At 39.1% G+C, this 24,955-nt stretch overlaps 2 protein-coding genes across 2 annotated transcripts; both read right to left on the reverse strand.

The window, feature by feature from the left end:
* Window positions 1–8,822: 8,822 nt before the first annotated feature.
* On the reverse strand, window positions 8,823–9,791 carry LOC132234130 (olfactory receptor 7A10-like). Its single transcript, XM_059695181.1, has one exon. The coding sequence runs from the start codon at window positions 9,789–9,791 to the stop codon at window positions 8,823–8,825; it is 969 nt and encodes a 322-aa protein (XP_059551164.1).
* A 12,526-nt stretch (window positions 9,792–22,317) lies between these two features.
* Window positions 22,318–23,286, reverse strand: LOC132234131 (olfactory receptor 7A10-like). The gene has a single exon (XM_059695182.1). The coding sequence runs from the start codon at window positions 23,284–23,286 to the stop codon at window positions 22,318–22,320; it is 969 nt and encodes a 322-aa protein (XP_059551165.1).
* Window positions 23,287–24,955: the final 1,669 nt, after the last annotated feature.

The raw sequence follows: 24,955 nt of genomic DNA on the forward strand, positions 1-24,955 counted from the left end.
AAAGTGCCCTTCATTTTGGGGCTACAGAACTAAAAACCAGAAATCGTGATTCTTTAATTACATTGTGTTTTTCAGACTTGGTCCTTTTATTTTTTGAAATATATTTTTATTGATTTCAGAAATGAAGTGAAAGTGAGAGAGAGATAGAAACATCTATGATGAGAGAAAATTATTGATCGACTGCCCCTGCTTACCTCCTCCTGGGCATGGAGCATACTACCCGGGCATGTGCCCTGACCAGAAATTCAACGGAGCTCTCCTGGCTCATGGGTCAATGCTCAACCACTGGAAAACACAGGCTGGGCCAGACTTTCTCCTTTATTTCTGTCCTTGAATTTGCTTTGTTTGTTTCAACATCTCTATACAATTTAAGTAACCATTTTCTTAAGCTTCCCGCTTTGTCTGTTGTTATATAGACAGTTTTTCCCTTTGTCCTTTTTTAACCTTCACTAAGTTTTTTCCAACCTTGGTCAGAAATAGTGAGAAGTTTTCATTTACTTCACTAGAAACATTGATGTCTTAAGAATAATTCCTTCTCAAATGACATATATCATTGTAAGTAATTTGTTCTTGTTTTATAGGCAGAATAATAAGCAATATGTGGTACCACTCATGTAGATAAACTGCACTTGGCTACTTAATCCATTGTATAATTTCATTCCATAAAATCTGAAACCTCAGTTTTCACCATGTGTCCCTCTTTCTCTGTACATTGGTACCTTAACTGCTCTTCCAGTTATTATAGAGTTTATCGTAGTTCCCTATAAGTCTTCGTTTATTGATAGTGATGCAATAGGAGAGGAATGCTTGGCCACTGGCCTGGTTCCTACTACTTGTTCCTTCTGCATACCCGCTCCTGGGGATCGAGATCAGAGTCAATGTTCTGGGTGGATGGACTCATGTGGTCCTTCTTATAATTACAAAAACCACCATGGACTATGAAAACGTAAGGTTCATTACTCACAGTCCTGTACTCCCAAAAGCCACACAGGAAGCTGTGTGTATGCATGTGTGTGTGAAAGACAGAGAAATGGACTTGGGCTGAAGGACTCTGCCTGTATGGGGGTTCAAGGGCAGGATGGCTATGGTTTTGTGGGTTTGCTTTTTAAAAATGTATCTTTATTATTGAAAGTATTACAGATTTCCTCCTTTTATTCCCCCATTGACTCCTCTCCTCCCCTCACCTGAACCTTCCCCCTTCCCGTGCCTTCGCCCCACTATTATCCTTGTCCATGTGTTATTAATATATGCTTATAAGTTCTGTGGTTAATTTCTTCCCTCCCCTCACCGCCCCCCAATTTCCTCTGAGGACCCACAGTCTGTTGCATGCTTCCATGTCTCTGGATCTGTTGTTTTTTTTTTGGGCACTTTATTTTGTTCGTGGATTTCACATATAAGTGAGGTCATGTGATACTTGTCTTTCTCTGACTGACTTATTTCACTTAGCATACTACTCTCCGGGCTCCTCCATGCTATTTCAACGGGTAAGAGATACTTTTTTATTTTTTTTACAACTGCATAGTATTCCATTGTGTAAATGTACCACCATTTTTTATCCATTCTTCAACAGATGGGCACCTGGGCTGTCTCCAGATCTTAGCTATTGTAAATAACGCTGCTATGAACATAGAGGTACATATATTCTTTCTGATTAGTGTTTCAGACTTCTTAGGTTATATTCCTAGAAGTGGGATGACTGGGTCAAATGGAAGTTCCATTTTTAATTTTTTTGAGGAAACTCCACAATGTTTTCCACAGTGACTGTACCAGTCTGCATTCCCACCAGCAGTGTACTAGGGTTCCCTTTTCTCCACATCCTTACAAGCACTTGTTATTAGTTGATTTATTGATAGCAGCCATTATGGCAGGTGTGAGGAGGCACCTCATTGTGTTTTAATTTGCATCTCTCTGATGATTAGTGACGTTGAGGATTTTTTCATATGACTCTTGACTGTATGTGTGTCCTTCCTTGGAGAAGTGTGTATTTAGGTCTGTTGAGCTGTTTGTCTTCCTTTGGTCTAGTTGTATGAGTACTTCATATATTTTGGGTTTGCTTTTTATTTGAAACCTAAGAGCAGGAATTGAGGCAGAGGAAGGAAAAGCAGGGTCATTCATGTGGTCAGTTGTCTAGGTTACTCAGGGTTTTCAAAAGGGGAATTTTATAACATGTTATTCTTGTGTAAATATTACACAAAGTCTGTGTCTGTTCCTGTGTGTAATTCCAAATGAACTTTGCTCCCTAGATATATGTATTGTCTAATGTGAAGTTCCTCCCTTTGCTTGTTTTGAAAATGCTTCTAATTTAAAATAAAATTGCATATATTAATTATCCCAAAACAAAATCATTAAATTTAAACTAAAAAGGGAACTTCATGGGTGAAGACACCATGAGTGCTTATGTAGCTGTGTCATGCATCTGGCAATATGATTATTTGTGGTGGATATATTTGAAACAAAAGCTTAGTCAAACACACTACTGTACTTTATACCTAGTTTCCAGGTTTCAGTGTTGTATTTAGCTGAGCATCCAGAAAAGCTACCATAGTTACTGGCAAAAATAGATTATTATATATCTCTCTTCCAGTGGAGTCTACTTGGAAACATACGTGAGAGGTTCAGGGACACGAGGAGCAGTCAGGTGGTATATATATGACATTCTGAGCTAAAGATGAGGTAAAGTTCCTGAGGCTTCAGAAGGGAGGACGGACATTGCAGGACAATGAGAAGAGCAGATGTTCAGTAATTAGAAATTTGCCCTGCCCTATAGATAGGTCATAAATGTTATCTCTGATGATAACTCTTATTGTTAGCAAGACCAAAATTTAAATTCTTTAAGGGAGAGGTAAAAGTTTCTTTTGGACTCCCAGGGTCTCAGGTGCCTTCAGCTCAAAAATAATCCAAGTACATGTCTTGGTGTGACTCATTCTGAACCCTTACAAAAGTGACCCAGTTTCATTCTTTTGCCTGTGGTTGTCCAGTTTTCCCAGCACAGTTTATTGGAAATACTGTCGTTCCCTCATTTAACATTCTTGGTTCCTTTCTCCTAAATTAATGACCTTATGTGTGTGAGTTTATTTCTTGGCTCTCTATTCTTTTCCATTGATCTTTCTGTCTGTTTTTATGCCACTACTATGCTGCTTTCATTACTATAGCTTTATAATATAGTTTGAAACCAGAGAATGCATTGCCTCCAGGTTTGTTTTGCTTTCTCAGAATTGCTTTGGTTCATCAGGGTCTTATGCAGTTCCACACAAATTTTAGGTTTGTTCTACTTTTTGTTAAAAAAAAAATGATATTGGAATTTTGATAGAGATTGAATTGAATCTATTTAGCACTTTGTGTACGTTAAAAATCAATATTCAACCAAGTAAATTTAAAGATTTGATTGACTTTATTAAGTGATTCATGAATCAGGCAGCATCCTATCTGGCAACTAAAAGGGAGCTCTGAGGGGATGCAAAACATAGAACATTTTGATAAGAAGGATGGAGGGACAAAGAGCTATTAACAACAGGAAAAAAAAGGATTATTTGGGGACCATAACATGTTTTCTTAGGGGGAAGAGAAGAGAAGGACTTCTACCATACAGATTCCCGCTTCATTCTGTGGGGGATGTGCAGGGTCGATAGGACAGAGTGTTTTACTGTTGTTTGACCAGAAAATTCAAGACTGTTTGTCTGAAATTAAGCTTCTGGGAGATGTTGAAACTTCCATTAAGTCTAGCATGAAATTTAGATTTGGCATCATAGGCTTTTAGCTCAAATGATGACACTTTGGGCCTGTGGTTTTCTCTTTAACGGTAATATGTACATTAACAACATTAATTCTTCTAATCCATAAACTCAGAATATCTTTCAATTTATTTGTGCCTTTATCAATATACTTTAGCAATGTTTTATAGTTTATTTCCAGGTATTTCATTCTTGAACCTAATAAATTAATGAACACAATAGTTCTATAGGCATGGAAGCATGAAATAGACTGACCTGTCTCAGAGGGGACAGGAAGGAGATGGGAAGAGATTAACCAAAGAACTTATATGCAATTGGAATTATGTTCTGAATTACTCTTTGGACAGTTTATTATTTAAATTTAACAAATATTTATATATTGATTTTGTATCCTGCATTTTTTCTGAACTTTTTAATTAAATCTAACAGATTTCTAAAAATAATTTATTGGAATATAATAACATAAACTGAACTTTTTTAACATGCAAAAAATTTTTTAACATTTTTTATTGAATTTTTTACAGAGAGGAAGGGAGAGGGATAGAGAGTTAGAAACATCGATGAGAGAGAACCATCAATCAGCTGCCTCCTGCACACCTCCTACTGGGGATGTGCCCGCAACCAAGGCACATCCCCTTGACTGGAATCGAACCTGGGACTCTTCAGTCCGCAGTCCAACGCTCTATCCACTGAGCCAAACCAGTTAGGGCAACATGTAAAATTTGCTGAGTTAAATGAGTTATGCAAAAAGTAAGAGTACAAACTGCATAGATTCATTTATTTGTAATTCAACAAAGGGCACATAAGCTTTAATTGCTTTGTTATATAATTATAAAAGAATGTGTGAGGTGATATCTCATTGTTGTTTTGATTTGCATCTCTCTGATGGTTAATGACTTTGAGCTTTTTTTCATGTGTATCTTGGCTTTCTGCATATCCACTTTGGAGCAGTGTCTATTTAGGTACTTTACCCATTTTTTTGTTGGATTGGTTGTCTTCCTTTTGTTAAGTTGTATGAGTTCCCAATATATTTTGGAGATTAATACCTTATCAGATGTATCGTTGGCAAACATGTTCTCCCATGTAGAGGGCTCTCTTGTTATTTTGATGATGGTTTCTTTTGCCATGCAGAAGCTTTTTATTTTCATATAGTCCCATTTGTTTATTTTCTCCACACACCAACCAGAATGGCTATCACCAACAAATCAACCAACGACAAGTGTTGGCAAGGTTGTGAGGAAAAGGAAACCCTAGTACACTGCTGTTGGGAATGCAGATTGGTGCAGCCACTGTGGAAAAGAGTATGGAGTTTCCTCAAAAAATTAAAAATGGAACTCCTACCCTAGCCGGTTTGGCTCAGTGGACAGGGCATTGGCCTGCGGACTAAAGGGTCCCAGGTTCGATTCCGGTCAAGGGCATATGCCTGGGTTGTGGGCTCCATCCCCAGCATGGGGCATGCAGGAGATAGCCAATCAATGACTCTCTCATCATTGATGTTTCTCTCTCTCCCTTCCTCTCTGAAATCAATAAAAATATATTTTTTTTTAAAAGAAAAAAAATGGAACTCCCATTTGACCCAGTCATCCCTCTTCTAGGAATATATCCTAAGAAAACTGAAATGCTCATCAGAAAGAATATATGCACCCCTATGTTCATAGCGGCACAATTTACAATAGCTAAGATTTGGATACAGCCTAAGTGCCCATTTGCAGATGAGTGGATAAAAAAACTATGGTACATTTACACAATGGAATACTACATAGCAATAAAAAAGAAGGAGCCTTTACCATTTGTAACAGCATGGATGGACCTGGAGAGTATTATGCTGAGCAAAATAAGCCAGTCAGAGAAAGATAAATATCACATGATCTCACTCATATGTGGAATCTAATGAACCAAATAAACTGATGATCAAAAATAGACCAAGAGTCATAGAAGCATGAACAGACTGTTGAACCTCAAAGGGAAGGCCAAGGAAGGCGTGTGGAAAGAGATCAACCAATTAATTTTTATGCATATATGCATCACCCATGGACACAGACAATGGAGTGATGAGGGCCTGGGGTTGGGGGAAGACAGGAGCGGGCTGGAAGAGGTTAATAGGGGGAAAAGGAGGACCTATGTAATACTTTCAACAATAAAGATTTTTTAAAAAATATATTTTATTGACTTTTTACAGATAGGAAGGGAGAGGGATAGAGAGTTAGAAACATCTATGAGAGAGAAACATTGATCAGCTGCCTCCTGCACGCCCCCTACTGGGGATGTGCCCGCAACCAAGGTACATGCCCTTGACCGGAGTCGAACCTGGGACCGTTGAGTCCACAGGCTGACGCTCTATCCACTGAGCCAAACCGGTTAGGGCTAATGATTTTTTTTTTGATTTTTTAAAAATGTAATTATCTTGGTCCTCTGTTTCCTTATTTCTGATGGTGATATGGGATAATAAACTTAATCCAGGTGGATATTGGTAGGAATGAATAAAATGTTTTGAAATAATTGGTGAGTTTAAGAACTCTTTCATAGGTAAGGAGTATATGTACATACACATGTATGTACATTTGTACCTGATTTTCTTTCAAATAAACACAAACACACACAGGCACAATGCAGACACACTAATATCCTCACCTTTAATGTTGAAAGAAAATTTAAAACAAATTTTGGTGACAATATAAATTTAAAAAATGAAAATGGTTAAATTAATATGAAACTAAAATGATATAGAAATTTCTCCAAAACCGGTTTGGCTCAGTGGATAGAGCGTCGGCCTGCGGACTGAAGGGTCCCAGGTTTGATTCCGGTTAAGGGCATGTACCTGGGTTGCAGGCACATCCCCAGTGGGAGATGTGCAGGAGGCAGCTGATCAATGTTTCTCTCTCATCGATGTTTCTAACTCTCTTTCTCTCTCCTTTCCTCTCTGTAAAAAATCAATGAAATATATTTTTTAAAAAAATTTAAAATGAGGTAGAAATTTAGATACAAAGATTTAAAGCAGAATCGTTATGTGGGTTATTTGTCTTCCTTTTGCTGAGCTGTGTGAGTTCTGTATGTATTTTGGAAATTAGCCCCTTATCAGATGAGTCATTAGCAAATACGTTGTCCAACAGAGTGGTTTCCCTTTTCATTTTGATGGTGTTTTCTTTTGCTGTGCAAGAGCTTTTTAGTGTTTCATAGTCCAATTTGTTTATGTTTTCCTTTATTTCTCTTGCCCTAAGGACATGTATCAGTGAAAATTTGGCTACATGAAATGTCTGAGACTTAATATTTGAGAAAGACAAATATTACATGATCTCACTTACAAATGGAATCTAATGAACCTAATAAACTAATGAACAAAATAGGTCTATAGGCATGGAAGCATGGAAACAGACTGACATGTCTCAGAGGGGACAGGAGGGCGATGGGAAGAGATTAACCAAAGAACTTATATACATACTAGAGGCTCAGTGCACGAATTTTTGCATGGGTGGGGTCTCCCAGCATGGCCTGCAGGGATTGGACCAACACTGGCAGTCCAACGATGCCTGCCTTTCCTGCCTGCTGCTCTCACTCATCCCAGCCCCACTGCGCCTGCCATGGGCTCATGCCCAGTCAATCCTGATCAGGAGCCCTGTGTCTGGCACCCATCCCAAGTGACCAAAAATTTTGCTTCCTCATTTTTAAGATAATCTCTGGTACTAATGTAGTATTATGCTAACCTATTTATTTGAATTTGCTTTTCCATGTACAGTCCAGTGGGAGATATATATTTGATAATTAATTTTTGCCACAATTACTGTAGGCATTCTGGACCCTGAGCTGAATTATGCAATAAAACCAAGAGAGAAGGTAAAAACAGCGTAGCATGTGTAAAGTGTAAGTGACTGACATTACGCTTTTGATTTATGAGGCATTACTTCAAAGAAAACGATGTTGAATAAACATATTGTCAATTGTATGACACAGCTACTTGAAAAGCATCCAGGTTGCCCCTACCCAATGAAGTTCCCCTTTTAAAAAACCCTTGGTGGCCTAAATAACTATGTTGTGAGTGTTCCCACTTTACCTCCCTGCTCTAATTCCTGCTCTTATGTTTTAAATTCACAAAGAAAGGACTAATCTGCAAAACCCGATCATCCTGCCCTTGGACCCCAATAAAGGCAGAGCTTCAGCCCATTCTCTTTCCTTTCTCCCCAAGACCTTCTTGTGTGGTCCTCTGAGAGTGGTGAGAGCAATGACCTTGTATGTTCATGGTTTCCTGATGGTTGTAGCAATTATTATAAGGATCACAAGGGCCAGTCCAGCCATACCTGTGGTCTGCATAACAAGCAGCAGGTCCAGGCCAGTGCCCAGGCATTTCTAGCCTATAGCAACATTCCCAATAGGCTTAAAAAAAAGAATGATAAAGTCTATTTTATCAGGAAAAGCTGTTAAGATACTGATTTACAAACAATGAGGGAAACAAACATGAAAACAATGGTTTTAGATATTCCTGGAATGAAATTAGATAAATGGTCTCTTTAGCCAAGTGAAGTTTTTTGCACAATAGTAGTACCACTTAGGATTATTCAATCTATAAAATAAGAACAAATTCCATACAATGATGTATGTCATTGGAGAACAACTTATTCTTTTTTAAATTAAATTTATTAGAGTGAAATTGATTAATAAGATCAAATAGGTTGGGTTGTAAGCGTATATTTCTTAGACACATAATCTGTATATTGCATTGGGTGCCCAATACCGACAGTCAAATCATTTTTTGTCACTATATATTTGTACTTTTTACCCTTTAGTATCCCCATCCTCTTCCCTCTGGAAACCACCATACTGTTGTTTGTGTCTAAAGAAATCTCTGTTGCCCATTAAATAAACTGGAATTTCTAAGTATTTCTGAGTAAGGTTGGAAAAACTGTAAAGGTAAGAATAAAGACACAGGGGAAAACTATATAACAGAGCAGAAAGCTTAATAAAGTGGTTACTTAATCTGTATCGAGAAGATGCAACAAACACATGGAAATTCCAGGAAATAAAAAAAAAAGCAAGTTCTACAATGACATGATGATTAAAAAATAGAAATTTCTGGCTCCAAGACTTTGATCCCTGCAATCATGGGCACTTCCTTATCCTTAGGACAACTGGACCTTTGATACCTATCATAGCAACAAATCTTTTCAGAGCCTCCTTTATGTCTTTGTTCTTCAGACTGTAGATGAAGGGGTTGAGCATGGGTGTGACCACAGCATACATCACTGAAGCTGTTGCACTTGAGTGTGAGCTTTGGGTAGCAGCAGAGCTGAGATACACTCCTAGGACTGTCCCATAAAATAAGGATACTACTGAGAGGTGAGACGCACACGTAGAAAATGCTTTATATTTACCCTGGGCTGATGGGATTCCTCGCATAGAGGCCACTATCTTAGAGTAAGAGTAAATGATACAAACAAGGGGACCACCACCCAGCAGCACAACTCCAAGACACACCACCATGTTATTAAGAAAGGTGTCAGAACAGGCAAGTTGGATAATCTGATTGAGTTCACAGAAAAAGTGAGGAACTTCCAAGCATGTACAGAAGGATAGTCGCAACACCATTAAACTTTGTAACATGCAATACAGGGCACTCATGATCCAGGACACCAGAACCAGCAGTCCACAGAGCCGGGGGTTCATGATGACTGTGTAGTGCAGTGGGTGACAGATGGCCACATACCTGTCATAGGCCATCACAGTCAGGATAAAGTCGTCCGTCACTGCAAAGAGTATGAAAAAATACATCTGTGTGATGCAGCCTGCATAGGTGATGGCTTTGCTCTGTGTCTGGATGTTCCACAGCATCTTTGGGATGGTGGTGGAGGTGAAACAGATGTCTACCAAGGACAGGTTGGAGAGGAAGAAGTACATGGGTGTGTGGAGGTGGGAGTCTGAGCTGATAGCCAAGATGATGAGCAGGTTTCCCAACACAGTGATCAGGTACATGGAGAGGAACAGTCCAAATATGAGGGGCTGCAGTTCTGGTTCTTCTGAAACTCCCAGGAGAATAAATTCGAAAATTGAGGTATCATTGCCTTGCACCATGTGGTAGAGGTGATGACTAAGAATGAACAAATTATATGATTAATTTACATAGAAAACATCCTGTGTAACGTAATGCTACCATTTCGAGCAAGCATGTCAAACTCTCAGCTGGCGGGCCCCAGCATGTGGCCTGCTGGCTGCAAGTTTGACATGCCTGATTTAGAGAGAACCAAGGTGGCAGAGTAGATAAACACCAGTACTCACTGCCTCTCACAACCACATCAAAATTATACCTAAAATACAGAACTTCCATCATTCAGAACCACCTGAAAGCAGGCTGTATGGAAGTCCCACAAGTAGAAACATAAAGAAGAAAACACATTGACACTGGTAAGGGTGTGGAGGCACAGAATGGGCTGGTCCGGCACCCACATGTGCCTTTTTTTTAATCAGGAGGGATATATATCTTGGCTGTAGAGGCTCCACCATGAGGTGAAAAGGGTTCTAGCCCCACACCAGACCCCCCAGCCCAGGGTTTCAGAGCTGGAAAGAGAAGTCCCCATTACTTCAGACTATAAAACCGAGGGGGGGGATTATGGCTGAGTGACCCAGAGGCTGCTGAAAACCCAAGTGTTCCTCTTAAAGGACTTGCACAGGAACTTACTGGGACTCAATCCCTCTGAGCTCCAGAGCTTGGGGGCTTTGGGAGACCGAAACATATACGGGGAGGAACTGGATTATCTGGCATTGGGGCAGGAACTCAGGGATGGCTTTCTCCCAGACAGGGGTGCACACAGGGTCATTGTTTCTGTTCTTGGACCCGTACCATCACACGGATGATTGGAAGCCACTTCTGAGTCTCCATAGGCATGGCCTACACTGTTTGCTCCACCCTGATGATTCCCTGAGACCCTGCCCCATCCAATTTGCAGCCCCATCTAAGCTGTTTGCAGCAGCTTTCCCATATGAATGGCCTGTCCTGGCTCAGGCTTCAGACTTCTCTGAAATTTCTCCAACAAGCTGCAGCTGGCATCAGCATGTCACAAACCTATCAATAAAAGGCCCAACACTCATGACTAGCACCAGGCTACCTTGCTTCAGAGCTGGGCCTCACCTTGGCACTTCCAAGCCCAATTCAATTAGTAGCCATCAGCATACCTCTGCGTAGCTCCTGCCAGGTGGCCCCAAGCAATGGCTGACTTTGCACCTCCTGGGAGGCCACAGAGCCAATGCACCTGGTGGACTGCTTTAGACCATAGCAGATTACAACTCTACTCATCTCTACTCATCCAAAAGCAACATACTCAAGGGGCAGATCTTGTGAGCACAAAAAGACCCACTGAAGCAAGTCCTGCTCCATAGGGATGTCTCCAGCACACCTGCTCTCCCATTGTAATTGCAGCTGGTCCTCAGAGCCAATTAGCCTGGAGGTCATTTCCTCCTAATGAAGACAACAGCAATCAAGGGCCAAGTACAAGACTGTGCAAATGGCCCACACAGGGCACAACTACAGTGCCCAGCTCAGGGGACTGGTGAGGCTGAGCCACTGGAGCCTAGAGGACACCTACTACACAAGGCCATGCTACCAATTCAAGGAGACATAGCAGCTTTACCTGATACACAGAAATGAAAACAGGGAAGCAGCTAAAAATGCAGAAACAAAGAAACATGTCACAAGTGAAAAAAAATGGAAGCAAGCAAACTACTGGATACAGACTGAAAAACAATGGTATAAGGTTACTCAAGGACCTTAATGAGAGCTTCAAGGAACTTAGTGAGAGCTATAAGGGACTTAGTGAGACTTTCCAGGATTTGAGAGAGAATTCCAAAGACATTAAAAAAGAACAATCAGAAATTAAGCATACACTAACTGACATAAAGAATTTACAGGAATGCAGCAGTATTCTAGCAGATTCAGAGAATCAAAGCAACAATTTGGAATATGAGGAAGCAAAAAACACCCAATCAGAGGAGAAAAAAGAATCCAAAAATATGAAGGTAATATAAGGAGCCTATGGGACAACTTCAATTATACCAACATTCACATTATGGGTTGCCAAAGGAAAAGAGAGAGAGGAAGATATTGAAAACCTGTTTGAAGCACTAGCAACAGAAAACTTCCACTACCTGGTGAAAGAAATAGACTTACAAGTCCAGGAAGCACAAAGAGTTCCAACCAAGAGGAACCCAACGAGGCCCACACCAAGACACATCATAAGTAAAATGCCAATGGCTTAAGACAATGAGGGAATCTTAAAAGCAGCCAGAGAAAAGCAGTTAGTTTCCTAAAAAATGAGCATCCATATGACTGTCAGATGATTTCTCAACAGAAACTTTGCAGGCCAGAAGGGAGTGGCAAGAAATATTCAAAGTGATGAATAGCAAGGACCTACAATCAAGATTACTCTAGCCAGTAAAGCTATCATTTAGAATTGAAGGTCAGATAAAGAGCTTCACAGATAAGAAAAAGGTAAAGGAGTTTCATCACACAAAACCAGTATTACATGAAATGTTGAAGGGTATTCTTTAAGAAGAGAAAGAAGAAGAGGATGGAAAACATCAAGAAGAAGAAGAAGAAGAAGAAAAGAAGAAGAAGAAGAAGAAGAAGAAGAAGAAGAAGAAGAAGAAGAAGAAGAAGAAGAAGAAGAAGAAGAAGGAGAAGAAGAAGAAGAAGAAGAAGAAGAAATATGAACAATAAAATGACACTAAATACATATCTGTCAACAATTGAATATAAAAATAAAAATAAATGAATAAGAGATCTAATGAACAAAATAAACTGGTAAATAAAATAGAATGGGGGGGGGGCATGGAACAGACTGAAGAATCTCTGAGGGAAGGGGGGGGGTGCGTGGGTGGGTGGAAAGAGATTAACCAAAGATCTTACCTATGTATGCAGACACTATGTATACAGACACTAGGTTGGTGAAGGCCTAGGGTGGGACAAGAACTGGGTGGAGGGGGACATTGGCGGGGGGGGGGGGGGGGCGGGGGGAGACATCTGTAATATGCTCTACAGTAAAGATTTACAATTTTTTAATTAATGTGATTTAAGGAAAAGAAGACTCACCACATCAAACTAAAACTAACTCTCAAGATGATGCAGAAAAATAGTGGGCACATCAGAATTGTGATACTTTGCTAGTATTTATTATCAGAAAACTGGGCAGCAAGTGTGGATATTTGCTCTATGGCTGCTCCATGGAGGAGGGTAGGATATATGAATAGACCAAATACAACAAATAAAGGGACCCAATTCATTGGAAAAAAATGGATAAAAGACTTAAATGTATGTCATGAAACCATAAAAATCCTAGAAGATAATAGACCATAAAATCTCAGACATTTCTCACATCAATATTATTGCCAATGTATTTCCTCAGACAAGGAAAACAAAAGAAAAATAAACAAATGGGACTACATCAAACTAAAAAGCTTTTTCACAGAAAAAGAAACCATCAGCAAAATGCCAAGGGAACCCACTGAATGAAAGAACATATTTGCGAATGACACATCTGATAAGGGGTTAATTTCTAAAATATTTAAAGAATTCATACAACTCAACACCAGGAAAAGATAAACAACCCAATTAAAAAGGGAAAGGGACCTGACTAGACACTTCTCCAAAGAGGACATACCCCATTACATTTAGCCAATAAACATATGAAATAATGCTCAGTATCACTAACCATTAGAGAGATGCAAATGAAAACTACAAAGGGATATCACCGCACACATGCCAAAATGGTTATCATCAATAATTCAACAAACAACATGTGCTGATGAGGCTGTGGAGCAAAGGGAACCTTCATGCACTGTTGGTGGGAATGCAGACGGGCGTGGGGGGTGCAGTCACTGTAGAAAACAGTATGGAGTTTCCTCAAAATATAAAAAATAGAACTGCCTTTAGACCCTGTGGTTTCAGTTCAAGCATTATATCCTAAGAAACCTGAAACACTAATTCAAATGAATGTATGCACCCTTATTTTCATTGCATTGTTATTTACAGTAGCCAAGATCTGGAAACAGCCCAAGTGCCCACCAGTAGGTGAGTGGATGAAAGAGCTGTGGTATAAAAAATAAAAAATAAAGAAAATAAGAGCTGTGGTATGTTTATACAATGGATTACTAGTTAGTTGTAAAAAAAAACAAAAGGGGTGGGGGTGGGGGTAGAGGTGGGGGTGGGGGGAGTCTTATCGTTGGTGACAGCATGATGGACCTGGAAATTTTTATGCTAAGTGAAATAAAACAAAGAAAGACAACTACCATATGCTCTCACTTATAGGTAAAATCTAATGAACAAAAAAAACTGAAGGACAAAATAGAAACAGAGGCACGAATACATGGAATGACTGGCAGCTGTCAGAGGGGTGGAGGAAGGGAGTACTAGATGAAAGACAGTGAAGGGATCTGTTTTTGTTCATCAGTTTATGTGGTTCATTATAGTCCATAAATGAGTGAGATCTCAGATGGAAGGTTGGGTAGGGTGGGGGTAAGGGGGGAGATCAACCAAAGGACTTGTATGCATGCATATAAGCCTAACCAATGAACACAAACACCAGGAGGGTGAGGGCATGAGTGGAGGGGGGTGGGGGGGTAATGGGGCGTTAAGGACACATATGTAATACCTTGATAAAGAAAAAAATATTTTAAAGAATGGAAAAAAGAGAAGAAGGTGAAGGGATTAAGCAAAATACGTCAAAACAGACAACAGTGTGGTGAAAGCCAGAGGGAAAGGTGGATGGGATGGAGGTGGGTAAAGGGGAAGAAAAAGGGGACAGAAAGAGACTTTTTGGGATGATGGGTGCACAGATGCAGTGAATACATAATGTCTTATTGAGTTCTACACTTGAAACCTGTACCCCAATAAACTCAATTAAAAATCTGTTTGTATTTTGACTATTGTAAATAATACTGCAATGATAATAGGAGTGCACATATCTTTTCAAATTAGCATTTTTGTTTTCTTCAGATAAATACCCAAGAGTGGAATTGCTGGGTGTCCATCAATAGATGAATGGATAGTGAGTGTGAGACACACACACATAAACACACACACACACACACACACATTAGATTATTACTCAGCAATAAAAAACATTGACATATTGCCATTTGCAACAATATGGATGGGCCTAGAGGGTATTATGCTTAGTGAAATAAGTCAGGCAGAGTCACAAAAAGAATATAGAATTTCAGTTACATGTAGACTAGAAAAAAACACAGAAAAAACATATGAACAGCCAAAGCAAAATGATATCAAAATCATAGATACACAGAACAAACAGGTGGTTGTCAGATTGGAGGGGAGGAGGGAAAGGATGGAAAAGGTAAATGGGAATAAGAAGTACAAACTTGCAGTTGTAAAATAAATAAGCCATGGATATATACTGTATAGAATGGGGAATATGGTCAATAATATCTTAATAACTTTGCATGGTGACAGATGGTTACTAGACGTATTGTGGTGACCACATTGTAAGGTATATAAATGTCCAATTACTATGTTGTACACCTTAAGTTAATAAATAGTGTATGCTAACTGTAGTGTAATAAAGAAAAAGAAATAAATAAAATAATAGTTGTAATTGTATAAAAATCTGTTCAATAAACAGAGGGTGAGAGAGAAAGGAATGAAATGAAATGAAATGAAATGAAATGAAATGAAATGAAATGAAATGAAATGAAATGAAATGAAATGAAATGAAATGAGGAGTTTAAAATGAACTCAAAAGATCAGGTGTAAGGAAGAAAAATCTTCCTTGTTCTGGCAGCATTTGAACCCTAAACATATCCATCGGATGCCCAGCAAAATAATAAGAGACCAAAAAGAAACTTGTCTAAAAGACAAAAGAGGTGATATCTTTATGGTGTCACTTTACATATTGTACACCCAAAGCAAAGGAATAAACCAACACTTCACAGAAGAAAATATAATGTGGAACATTTTAAATATCAAGCAGTAGAACACTTGCATTTTCTGTACCTGTTTCATAAATATATAACCACTTCGTTTTTATACAATATGATAGAGGATGAGGTTAGCCCTTCCTTCTTTTTTTGACATGGCATCATTTCTATTATTTCTTGGGCTTTGGGTTTTCATCTCTTTTGTTACAAACCCAGTGGGCACCCTCTGGTCCTGGTTCAGGTCTACATCCAACATGCAAGACCTCCCAGACCATGCTTTATACATCTGCCCACAAAATGACAATTTTTACACTGAATAGCTTTCTTCAAATGATTCTTCCTGAGGACGTTATTTTAAGCACACATTTATTTCATTATTCTCTGCCCTCACTATTATGCTGCATGATTCAAAAGAGCAGGATGTCACCTGCTTTGCTCACATTTGGAATTTTCACAGAGGTATGTGCATAGATACACACTCACATAGAAACAAAACTAAGAATGTGAACAGTCACAACATGGAAAGAATGAAGGGGTAATAAACCAGGTTAAAAATAGTAGTGTCAAAACAACCAAAATAAACATAATTGAATGAAGAATCAAATATTAATTGAAACAATCCATAAAATAGCAATAATTTAATGATATCAACATCAGTTAATAATTAAATTGTAAAGACATATCTAAAAGAATATAATACATAATGTTCCTAGATTGTTCTGTCACATGGGGGATGCTCAGTTATTATTCATTCAATGATTCTGGAATCAGGTTCCAATGTATATGAACACTTACCATATAGCAAGTTTGTCTTTCTAATGAATATTTGGTATTCCTCTGAGCCTTATTAAATAACTTTTCTCATGTGAATACCCAGCATTGGAGAAGATACTGCAATGTATGACTCAAGAACTGCTTTTGCAAGGTACCATCTCCCTGCACTGGTCAGGGTATTTTCAATAAATACAAAATATGCTCAAACACGCCCCATCTTAGAAATTTAATATAAACACTCTCACTTTACTGCACTGTGCTCCACACCTAATACTCGATTCCCTGCTCCCCAAAGAGCAAAACTCCTCACATATGTCTTCTTTATGCATTTCATTCATTTTACAGTGTATACCCACACCCATCGCTTAATTGTCAACTATGGTCTTTGTAGTGTAGATCAAACAAACACATCTTAAGGTACTAAGTAAATTAATTACACATTAGTGACTGAACCAAGAATATAGACACAATACTTGCTTGTCTCTGGGCTAGGCTGATTAGATTCACAGTGACCCAGGTAAAAGTTCTCAGGATCCATTCTCTCTGACCCTTTCCTGATGTACCTGCTGGGCTCTCAGACTCACCTGGATGGATCTCTGAGAGGATGGTCTCCATGTGGAACTCCTCCCTCGATAGTTGATGATGGAGACTGAAGCTCTGTCCCCACACAAGACAGCAGAAAGGAAGGAAGCATCAGTCCCTGATCCAGCTCAGGAATCAAAAACAACAACCATGTCCTGTTCAACAACATTGTACTCCACAGGAGAGATATTTACAGCTCCCTCTATACCTGCTCATCAGGCACATTTCTCTTGGGTTATTCCAGCATCTAAGCATGTGATTACCCTGTGGGCCTCTGGAATAAACAGAAAGGAAATTTTTCCTAATGATTCTCTGATCCCAAGAGACCAGGTTAGAAGCCAAGTAAGTTTAGTTTTTATATCTCCTTCTCCCTAATCTTTCTGCTTTCCAGAGGTCTGACCTCCTACCACCTTATCACAACCCTGAGTTAACATATTCCCCAATGTCTGAGGCCAAGAAACCCATCACTAGCAGGTCCGTGTGATCCTCAAGCACTAACTTGTGGTTGGCACACAGCCCTGATGGCTCTAAAAAGTTGCTATCCTCCTCTCTAACAGGGGAGAGCTGTGTTCCTCTGGATTCCTGACACAGCTGTCAAAATGATTAGGGATTTTGTACTTATTTCACAAGGTAAGAGCTGTCATTAAGTCCCTCATTATAAAATACTAGAGGCCCAATGTGCGAAATTCCTGCAAGGGGCTCAGCTCTCCCAGCCCTGGATGCCTCCCAGCCTCAGCCGGCCCTTGCACCCCTGGCTTCATCCAGAAGGTTGTCTGGAAGGTCGTTCAGCTCTTTGGTCTAATTAGCATATTAGCTCTTTATTACATAGGATATGTTAATTACGATGTACACTTAGATATTCCTTTTTTTAAAATAGCCACATTATTTTTTAAATATGTTTTTATTGATTTCAGAGAGGAAGCAAGAGGGAGAGAGAGAGAGAAACATCAATGACGAGAGAGAATCATTGATCCATTGCCTCCTGCATGCCCCCTACTGGGGACCAAGCCAGCACCTCGGGTATGTGCCCTTGACCAGAATCGAATCCGGGACCTTTCAGTCTGCAGGCTGATGCTCTATCCACTGAGCCAAACCAGCTAGGGCTACACTTAAGTATTGTGATGCCACGTAACCTGAGCGTGGCATCTTATAAGCATCATTGGATTTAATTTTTTGAAAAGTTCATTCTATAAGATCTATTGTGAACTCTATTCCCCTTTACAGAAAGGGGGCTTAAAGGGGTTTAGTCATCTGCTCAAAGTTACAAGCTGAAGAAGGGATGGGTCCTGATTGGAATCTGTCATGTTGCTTTCAGTTTTCAAATTCTGGGCCAATGATTCCCAACCTGAAATGATTTTGCCCCAGGGGATACTTGGCATTTCTGGAGGGAGGTTGCTGAACCTAGTCTAGCCCAGCACTTCCTCAGCTTCAGTGTGCATCTGAGTCACCTAGGATTCTAGTTCTTCTGATATAATGACCCATCTCCCAGGAGGTGGTGATACTGCAGCTCCTGATCTGAGGATCACTCTTTGACCACGTGGCTTTGTGTCAGAGTCACTGAACCAAAATTTTATTTGCATGTTATTTGAATAAGTAGTGTATCTGCTTATTCCAGAGGTTGTGATATCTTCTGGGTTTAGTTCTTTTATATAAAGGCCATTGAACAACGTCAAATAATAAGCTCCTGATTTCATTGCTTATAATTACATAATAAAGAAATTAAAACTTTTGTGTAAAAAAAAAAGTCATGGAATAAGTAACAATTCATTTACAATGAACCATATCATATTTGATGAATTAGTGTAACAAGATATTTAGGAAAGAAATATGAAAATTAAGACTATCATCTATCTTCAGAATTATTTTATGGACTTTAAATCCATAAGTAAAAATTAAAATTCTATCTTAATAATTTGAAAGCATTCTTTTATTTCCCAAAATGTCAACCTTTTACTCAAATACTGAACTCATTTGTTAAGATCTTATTCATTGTACCACATATCTTTTGCTTTATTGGATTCTTTGATTATAAATGAGATCAGAGATGCCAGTTGATTTAGAATTAGTTGTAGCAGTATTATTTGATAAACAATGTAAACTTTTAATTTCTATTAAAAAGGTTTCTTTTCCTTCTGTTAAAAAAAAAAAAAAAAAAAAAAAAAAAAACTTTTGTGTACTTTGTTGGAATTATACATACACAGACCCATGCAGTATGCATTCGTAAACTCTGTATGGCTCTTTTAATTTAGAAAATTTTGTATGTTAAATATGTGCACTTTATTGTATGCCTTTATATTTTAATAAACTACAATTTTTAAAAACCTTATGTCTCGCCCTAACTGGTTTGGCTCAGTGTATAGAGCGTGGGCCTGCTGATTGAAGGGTACCAGGTTCAATTCTGGTCAAGGGCATGTACCTTGGCTGTGGGCTCATCCCCAGTAGGGGGTGTGCAAGAGGCAGCTGATGAATGTTTCTCACTCATTGATATTTCTAACTCTCTATCCCTCTCCCTTCTTCTCTGTAAAAAATCAATGAAATATATTTTTAAAAAACCTTAAATCTCAAGGTACAATCTAGAGCATAGTAGATGAGTCACATTTTATCTATGGTTGAAGATACATCTTCAAACTGGTTAGAAAACAGAGAACGGAGTGTCCTCTATGGGTATAAAAATAATACAATTAAATATAGGTAGTTTATATAAACTCATTTTATTCTGAACTACAAGATTAACATACATATATAAATAAACTGACATAAATTGGTTCAAGATAAGGGTCTGGCACAGCCTCATGCAACATCAAGGATGAGCTATAGAAATACAGTATAGAAACACTCAGCTGATGCAGGCTCAGGAGTATCTGAGCAGAGATCAGAACAACTCCCATCATATAATCTCATTAAATCAGAAAGGCATAATAATAAACCATTTGATTTAGGATGCTTGTTATGTAGCAATAGCTAACTGATACAATAATCCAAGCAAATAGCACTGAGGGCAATTGTAATAATACAGTTCTTTTGATTTGGAGCATATGCCTGGTATTTGGAGATAGCATTCATGATTATATTCTTACTCAACTTTATTGCAGGTAACTGTACAAACAGGTGACTATAGTGAGGTTTTGTTCCAGGGAAATTGAACAGGCTGAAAGGACATTCATGTCAGTGCAGAAAAATTGGTGACCCTGAATCAAATGCTGAGCAGGAATTCAAGCTCTCTAGTAAGACATCCTCTTTTTCATGATTAAAAGAAATTCCTTAGCATGAGGGAGACATACAATAGATTACCAGTTTTTTAATATATTTTTATTAATTTCAGAGAGGAAGGGAGAGATAGAAACATCAATGATGAGAGAGGATCATTGATTGGCTGCCTCCTGCACGCCCCACAGTGGGGATCAAGCCCGAAACCTGGGTATGTGCCCTGAATGGGAATGGAACCATCGACCTCCTGGTCCATCAGTCAACATATAACCACTGAGCCATGCCAGCCAGGCATAGATAATCTTAATATTGTTCATTCTACATCCCTATTGTAGTTATCACAAAATTTAAAAAAGGAGAAATATTTTGTTAGAGTATAGAGAACTCACAATTGTAGACAGCACTAGATTTTTCATGGAAAATGATTCATTAAAAGATAAAATACACTAACCAATGCATAAAAATACACCCCAATGCATAAAAGCCAGTCTTTGATACTTCAGAGTAGATATATAGCATATCTACCTAATTGAGTAGATAAATAGCATGAACAAGAAATACCATGCATAATAATAAAATGGGTGGCTAATAATTTTGCTTTCTCATTTTTTAGGTAATCTCTGACACTCAGATAGTATGCAAATTTGTCTTTCCATATACATTCCTGTGGGAGATATATATTTGATAATCGAGTTTTGCCAAAACTACTGTAGGCATTGTGGACCCTGAGCTGAATTAGGTAATAAAACCAAGAAAGAAGGTAAAAAACAGAGTAGCATGTATAGAGTGTAAGTGACTGGCATTATGCTTATGATTTATGAGATATCAGTTCAAAGATACTCATGTTAAATAAACATATTGCCTGCCAATTGTATGACACGGCTACTCGATAAGCACCCAGGTTGCCCTCAACCATGAAGTTCCCCTTTTAGAAAACCCTGGGTAGCCTAGGTGACTACCTCATTAGTGATCCTCTTTACCTCCCCGGCTCTCATTCCTGCTCTTGCAACTTCTCTATACAATTTAAATAACCACGTTATTAAGCTTTCTGCTCTGTTATACAAACAGTTTTGCCCTACTCTTATGTTTTAAATTCACGGAGAAAGGACTAATCTGCAAAACCCTATCTATCCTTCCCTTGGACCCCAATAAAGGCAGAGCTCCATGCCATTCTCTCTCTCTTTCTCCACATGACTGCCTTCTGTGGTCCCCTGAGAGTGGAGAGAGGAATGAATCTTGTGTGTTCATAGTTTCCTGGTGGTTGTGGCAAGTGTTATAAGGACCACTAGGGCCAGTTCAGCCAAAACTATGGTCTGTATAACAAGTATCAGGGCCAGACCAATGCCCCAGCTATTGGTAGCCTACAGCATCACTACCAACAGGCTGGGACTTAAAGGGAAACAATGATAAAGTCTATATATCAGGAAAAGCTGTTAAGATGCCGAATTATAAAAAATGAGGGAAACAAACATGAAAACAGTGATTTTAGATTTTCCTGGAATGAAATTAGATAAATGGTCTCAGTAGCCAAGTGAAGTTTTTTCCACATTAGTAGTACCACTTAGGATTATTCAATCTATAAAATAAGAACAAATTACATACAATGATGTATGTCATTGGGGAACAACTCATTCTTTTTTAAATTAAATTTATTAGGGTGAAATTGGTTAATGAGATCTGATAGGTTATAAGTGTATATTTCTTTGATACATAATCTGTATATTGTATTGGGTGCCCAACACCCACAGTCAAATCATCTTCTGTCCCCATGTATGTGGGCCCCTTGATCCTTTAGTACTCACCTCCCCCTTCCCTCTGGAAACCACCATGCTGCTGTCTGTGTCTAAAGAAATCCCTGTTGCCCATTAAATAAACTGGAATTTCTAAGTATTTCTGAGTAAGGCTGGAAAAACTGTAAAGGTAAGAATAAAGACACAGGGAAAAACTGTTTATATAACAGAGCAGAAAGCTTAATAAAGTGGTTACTTAAGTTGTATAGAGCAGTTGCAACAAACAAATGGAAATTCCGGGAAATAAATAAAAAAGCAAGTTCTACAATGACATGCTAACTAAAGAATAACAAGTTAAGGCTCCAAGATTTTGATCCCTGCAATCATGGACACTTCCTCATCCCTAGGACAACTGGACCTTTTATGCCTGTCATCCCAACAAATTGTTTCAGGGCCCCTTTTATGTCTTTGTTCCTGAGACTGTAGATGAAGGGGTTCAGCATGGGTGTGACCACGGTGTACAACACTGAGGCTGCTGCACTTGAGTGTGAGCTGTGGGCAGCCGCAGAGCTGAGGTACACTCCTAGGCTTGTTCCATAAAATAAGGAGACAACTGAGAGGTGAGACACACAAGTAGAAAATGCCTTATACTTCCCCTCAGCTGTTGGGATTCCTCGCATAGAGGCTACTATCTTAGAGTAAGAGTAAAGGATACAAACAAAGGGACCACCACCCATCAGCCCAATCCCAAAACACACCACCATCTTATTAAGAAAGGTGTCAGAACAGGCAAGTTGGACCATCTGATTGAGTTCACAGAAAAAATGAGGAACTTCCAAGCATGTACAGAAGGATAGTCGCAACACCATTAAACTTTGTAACATGCAATACAGGGCACTCATGATCCAGGACACCAGAACCAGCAGTCCACAGAGCCGGGGGTTCATGATGACTGTGTAGTACAGTGGGTGACATATGGCCACATACCTGTCATAGGCCATCACAGTCAGGATAAAGTCGTCTGTCACTGCAAAGAGTATGAAAAAATACATCTGTGTGATGCAGCCTGCATAGGTGATGACTTTTTTCTGTGTCTGGATGTTCCACAGCATCTTCGGGATGGTGGTGGAGGTGACACAGATGTCTACCAAGGACAGGTTGGAGAGGAAGAAGTACATGGGCGTGTGGAGGTGGGAATCTGAGCTGACGGCCAGGATGATGAGCAGGTTTCCCAACACAGTGACCAGGTACATGGAGAGGAAAAGCCCAAATATGAGGGGCTGCAGTGCTGGTTCCTCTGAAAGTCCCAGGAGAATAAATTCTGAAACTGAGGTATCATTGCCTTGTACCATGTGGTAGAGGTGATGACTAAGAACTAAAAAAAATGATATGATTAATTTTCACACAAAACAGCCTTAATATAAGTTGAAACGCTACCATTTATATTTTGTTATCAATAATCAATATAGTCCTAGCCAGTTTGGCTCAGTGGCGATCTCTCAGTGGATAGAGCCTGTGGACCAAAGGGTTCTGGGATCCATTCCTGTGAAGGGCATGTACCTTGGTTGCAGGCTCCTCCCTAGCCCGGGCCCTGGCTGGGGCATAGGCACGAGGCATCTATTCAATGCATTTCTCACATAGATGTTTCTCTCTGTCTTCCACTCTCTCTTCTGCTCTCCCTAAAAACAATGGAAAAATATCCCTGGGTGAGGATTAACAAAAAAAAGAAAAAACAAAAAAAGTATTCAATATGCTTTTTTTATATTGGTCATCATAATGGATCTATCCTGACATCTCCAATTAGGAGGTTTTGTCCCACTTAAGCCTTTTCCACAGGAGAAAAAATTAGGTGTAAAAAAGAGTGAGTGAGGGTGCTATTTTTTTTTTTTTACTGTGAGTTCGGGAAGCCTTGCCAACAAGGTGACATTTGAACAAAGACCTTAAGGAAGACAGAGAGAAAGACACAAAGATATCTGGGGGAGGTGTGTGCCCTGTTGCTGAAAGAGCCCAGCAAAGACCATGAAAATGACACAGTCTCAGATATTTAGGCTCCAAAAGGAGCCAGTGCGTAGGGAGGAGTGAGCAAGAGGGATGAGAGAAGAGGTCAGAGAAAGTTGAGGAATGAGGTGGCCTCTTTGCTGTTGCTCAAACTTTAAGACACAGGGAAGCCCTTCATTAGCTGTTGTTCCCTTCAATGTATCTATTTTGTTTCCCAAAAAAATCCTTTCAGTTGAAAGACCCCTCTTACCCACTCATTGCCTCACATTCAGGCACCTTTATTTTAAGGGTCACATTTAGAGTGTATGGGCTCAGGTACTGCTACCCTTCAACTGTTCAGGCCCCCCAAAATACACAAGCACAAAACAACCAACACACATACACACAACAGACCCTCACAGTGTACTCTGACCTGCTAGGGCCTTATTCCTACAAGGCTCTACTTGCTCCAGGCACAAAAATTAGGAAAGAACTGATCCAAGGAAGATGTCAACATCAGATTATCTTTACCCTGAGGAATGTGAAAATAGTATCAAATTCAGTTGATAAGTCTCCCATGAGCATGTAAACTAGAGTTCTGTACTCAGATGACCATTTGTTTTATATAACAAAACATAAAATGCACTTCAAAACAGAGAGAGGAAAGATGTAGACATGTATGAGAAAAAAGTATATATCTAAATGCTCAGGTGGTTCTTGAGAGTTTGTGATGAGGAGTAAGCTTCCTTGGTTCTGGTAGCATTCAAATTCCAGTTATTATGTCCCCATTATGCCCAGAATAATTAATAAAGCAGCAAAAACAATGAATTCTCAGGAGAAAGGAATGATATCTTACAATGTGAAGATGCCTTACTGATTTAACATCCCGCTAGAAAAATGAGCAAAGGGAATAAATGCACAATTTACAACAGAAATGTACAACACATAACAATAGCAGTAGATATTTAATGGTGAAATGATTAAAGACTTTCTAAATGATATCAAATGCAAAACTGTTGGAATCAGAAAACTGGTTTTAAATCC

Source organism: Myotis daubentonii, chromosome 5 (genome assembly GCF_963259705.1).
Source record: "Myotis daubentonii chromosome 5, mMyoDau2.1, whole genome shotgun sequence".
Taxonomy (NCBI): domain Eukaryota; kingdom Metazoa; phylum Chordata; class Mammalia; order Chiroptera; family Vespertilionidae; genus Myotis; species Myotis daubentonii.

Coding starts and splice junctions, on each gene's coding strand:
- LOC132234130 (XM_059695181.1), bottom strand. CDS start 9,791: ATGGTGCAAGGCAATGATACCTCAATTTTCGAATTTATTCTCCTGGGA.
- LOC132234131 (XM_059695182.1), bottom strand. CDS start 23,286: ATGGTACAAGGCAATGATACCTCAGTTTCAGAATTTATTCTCCTGGGA.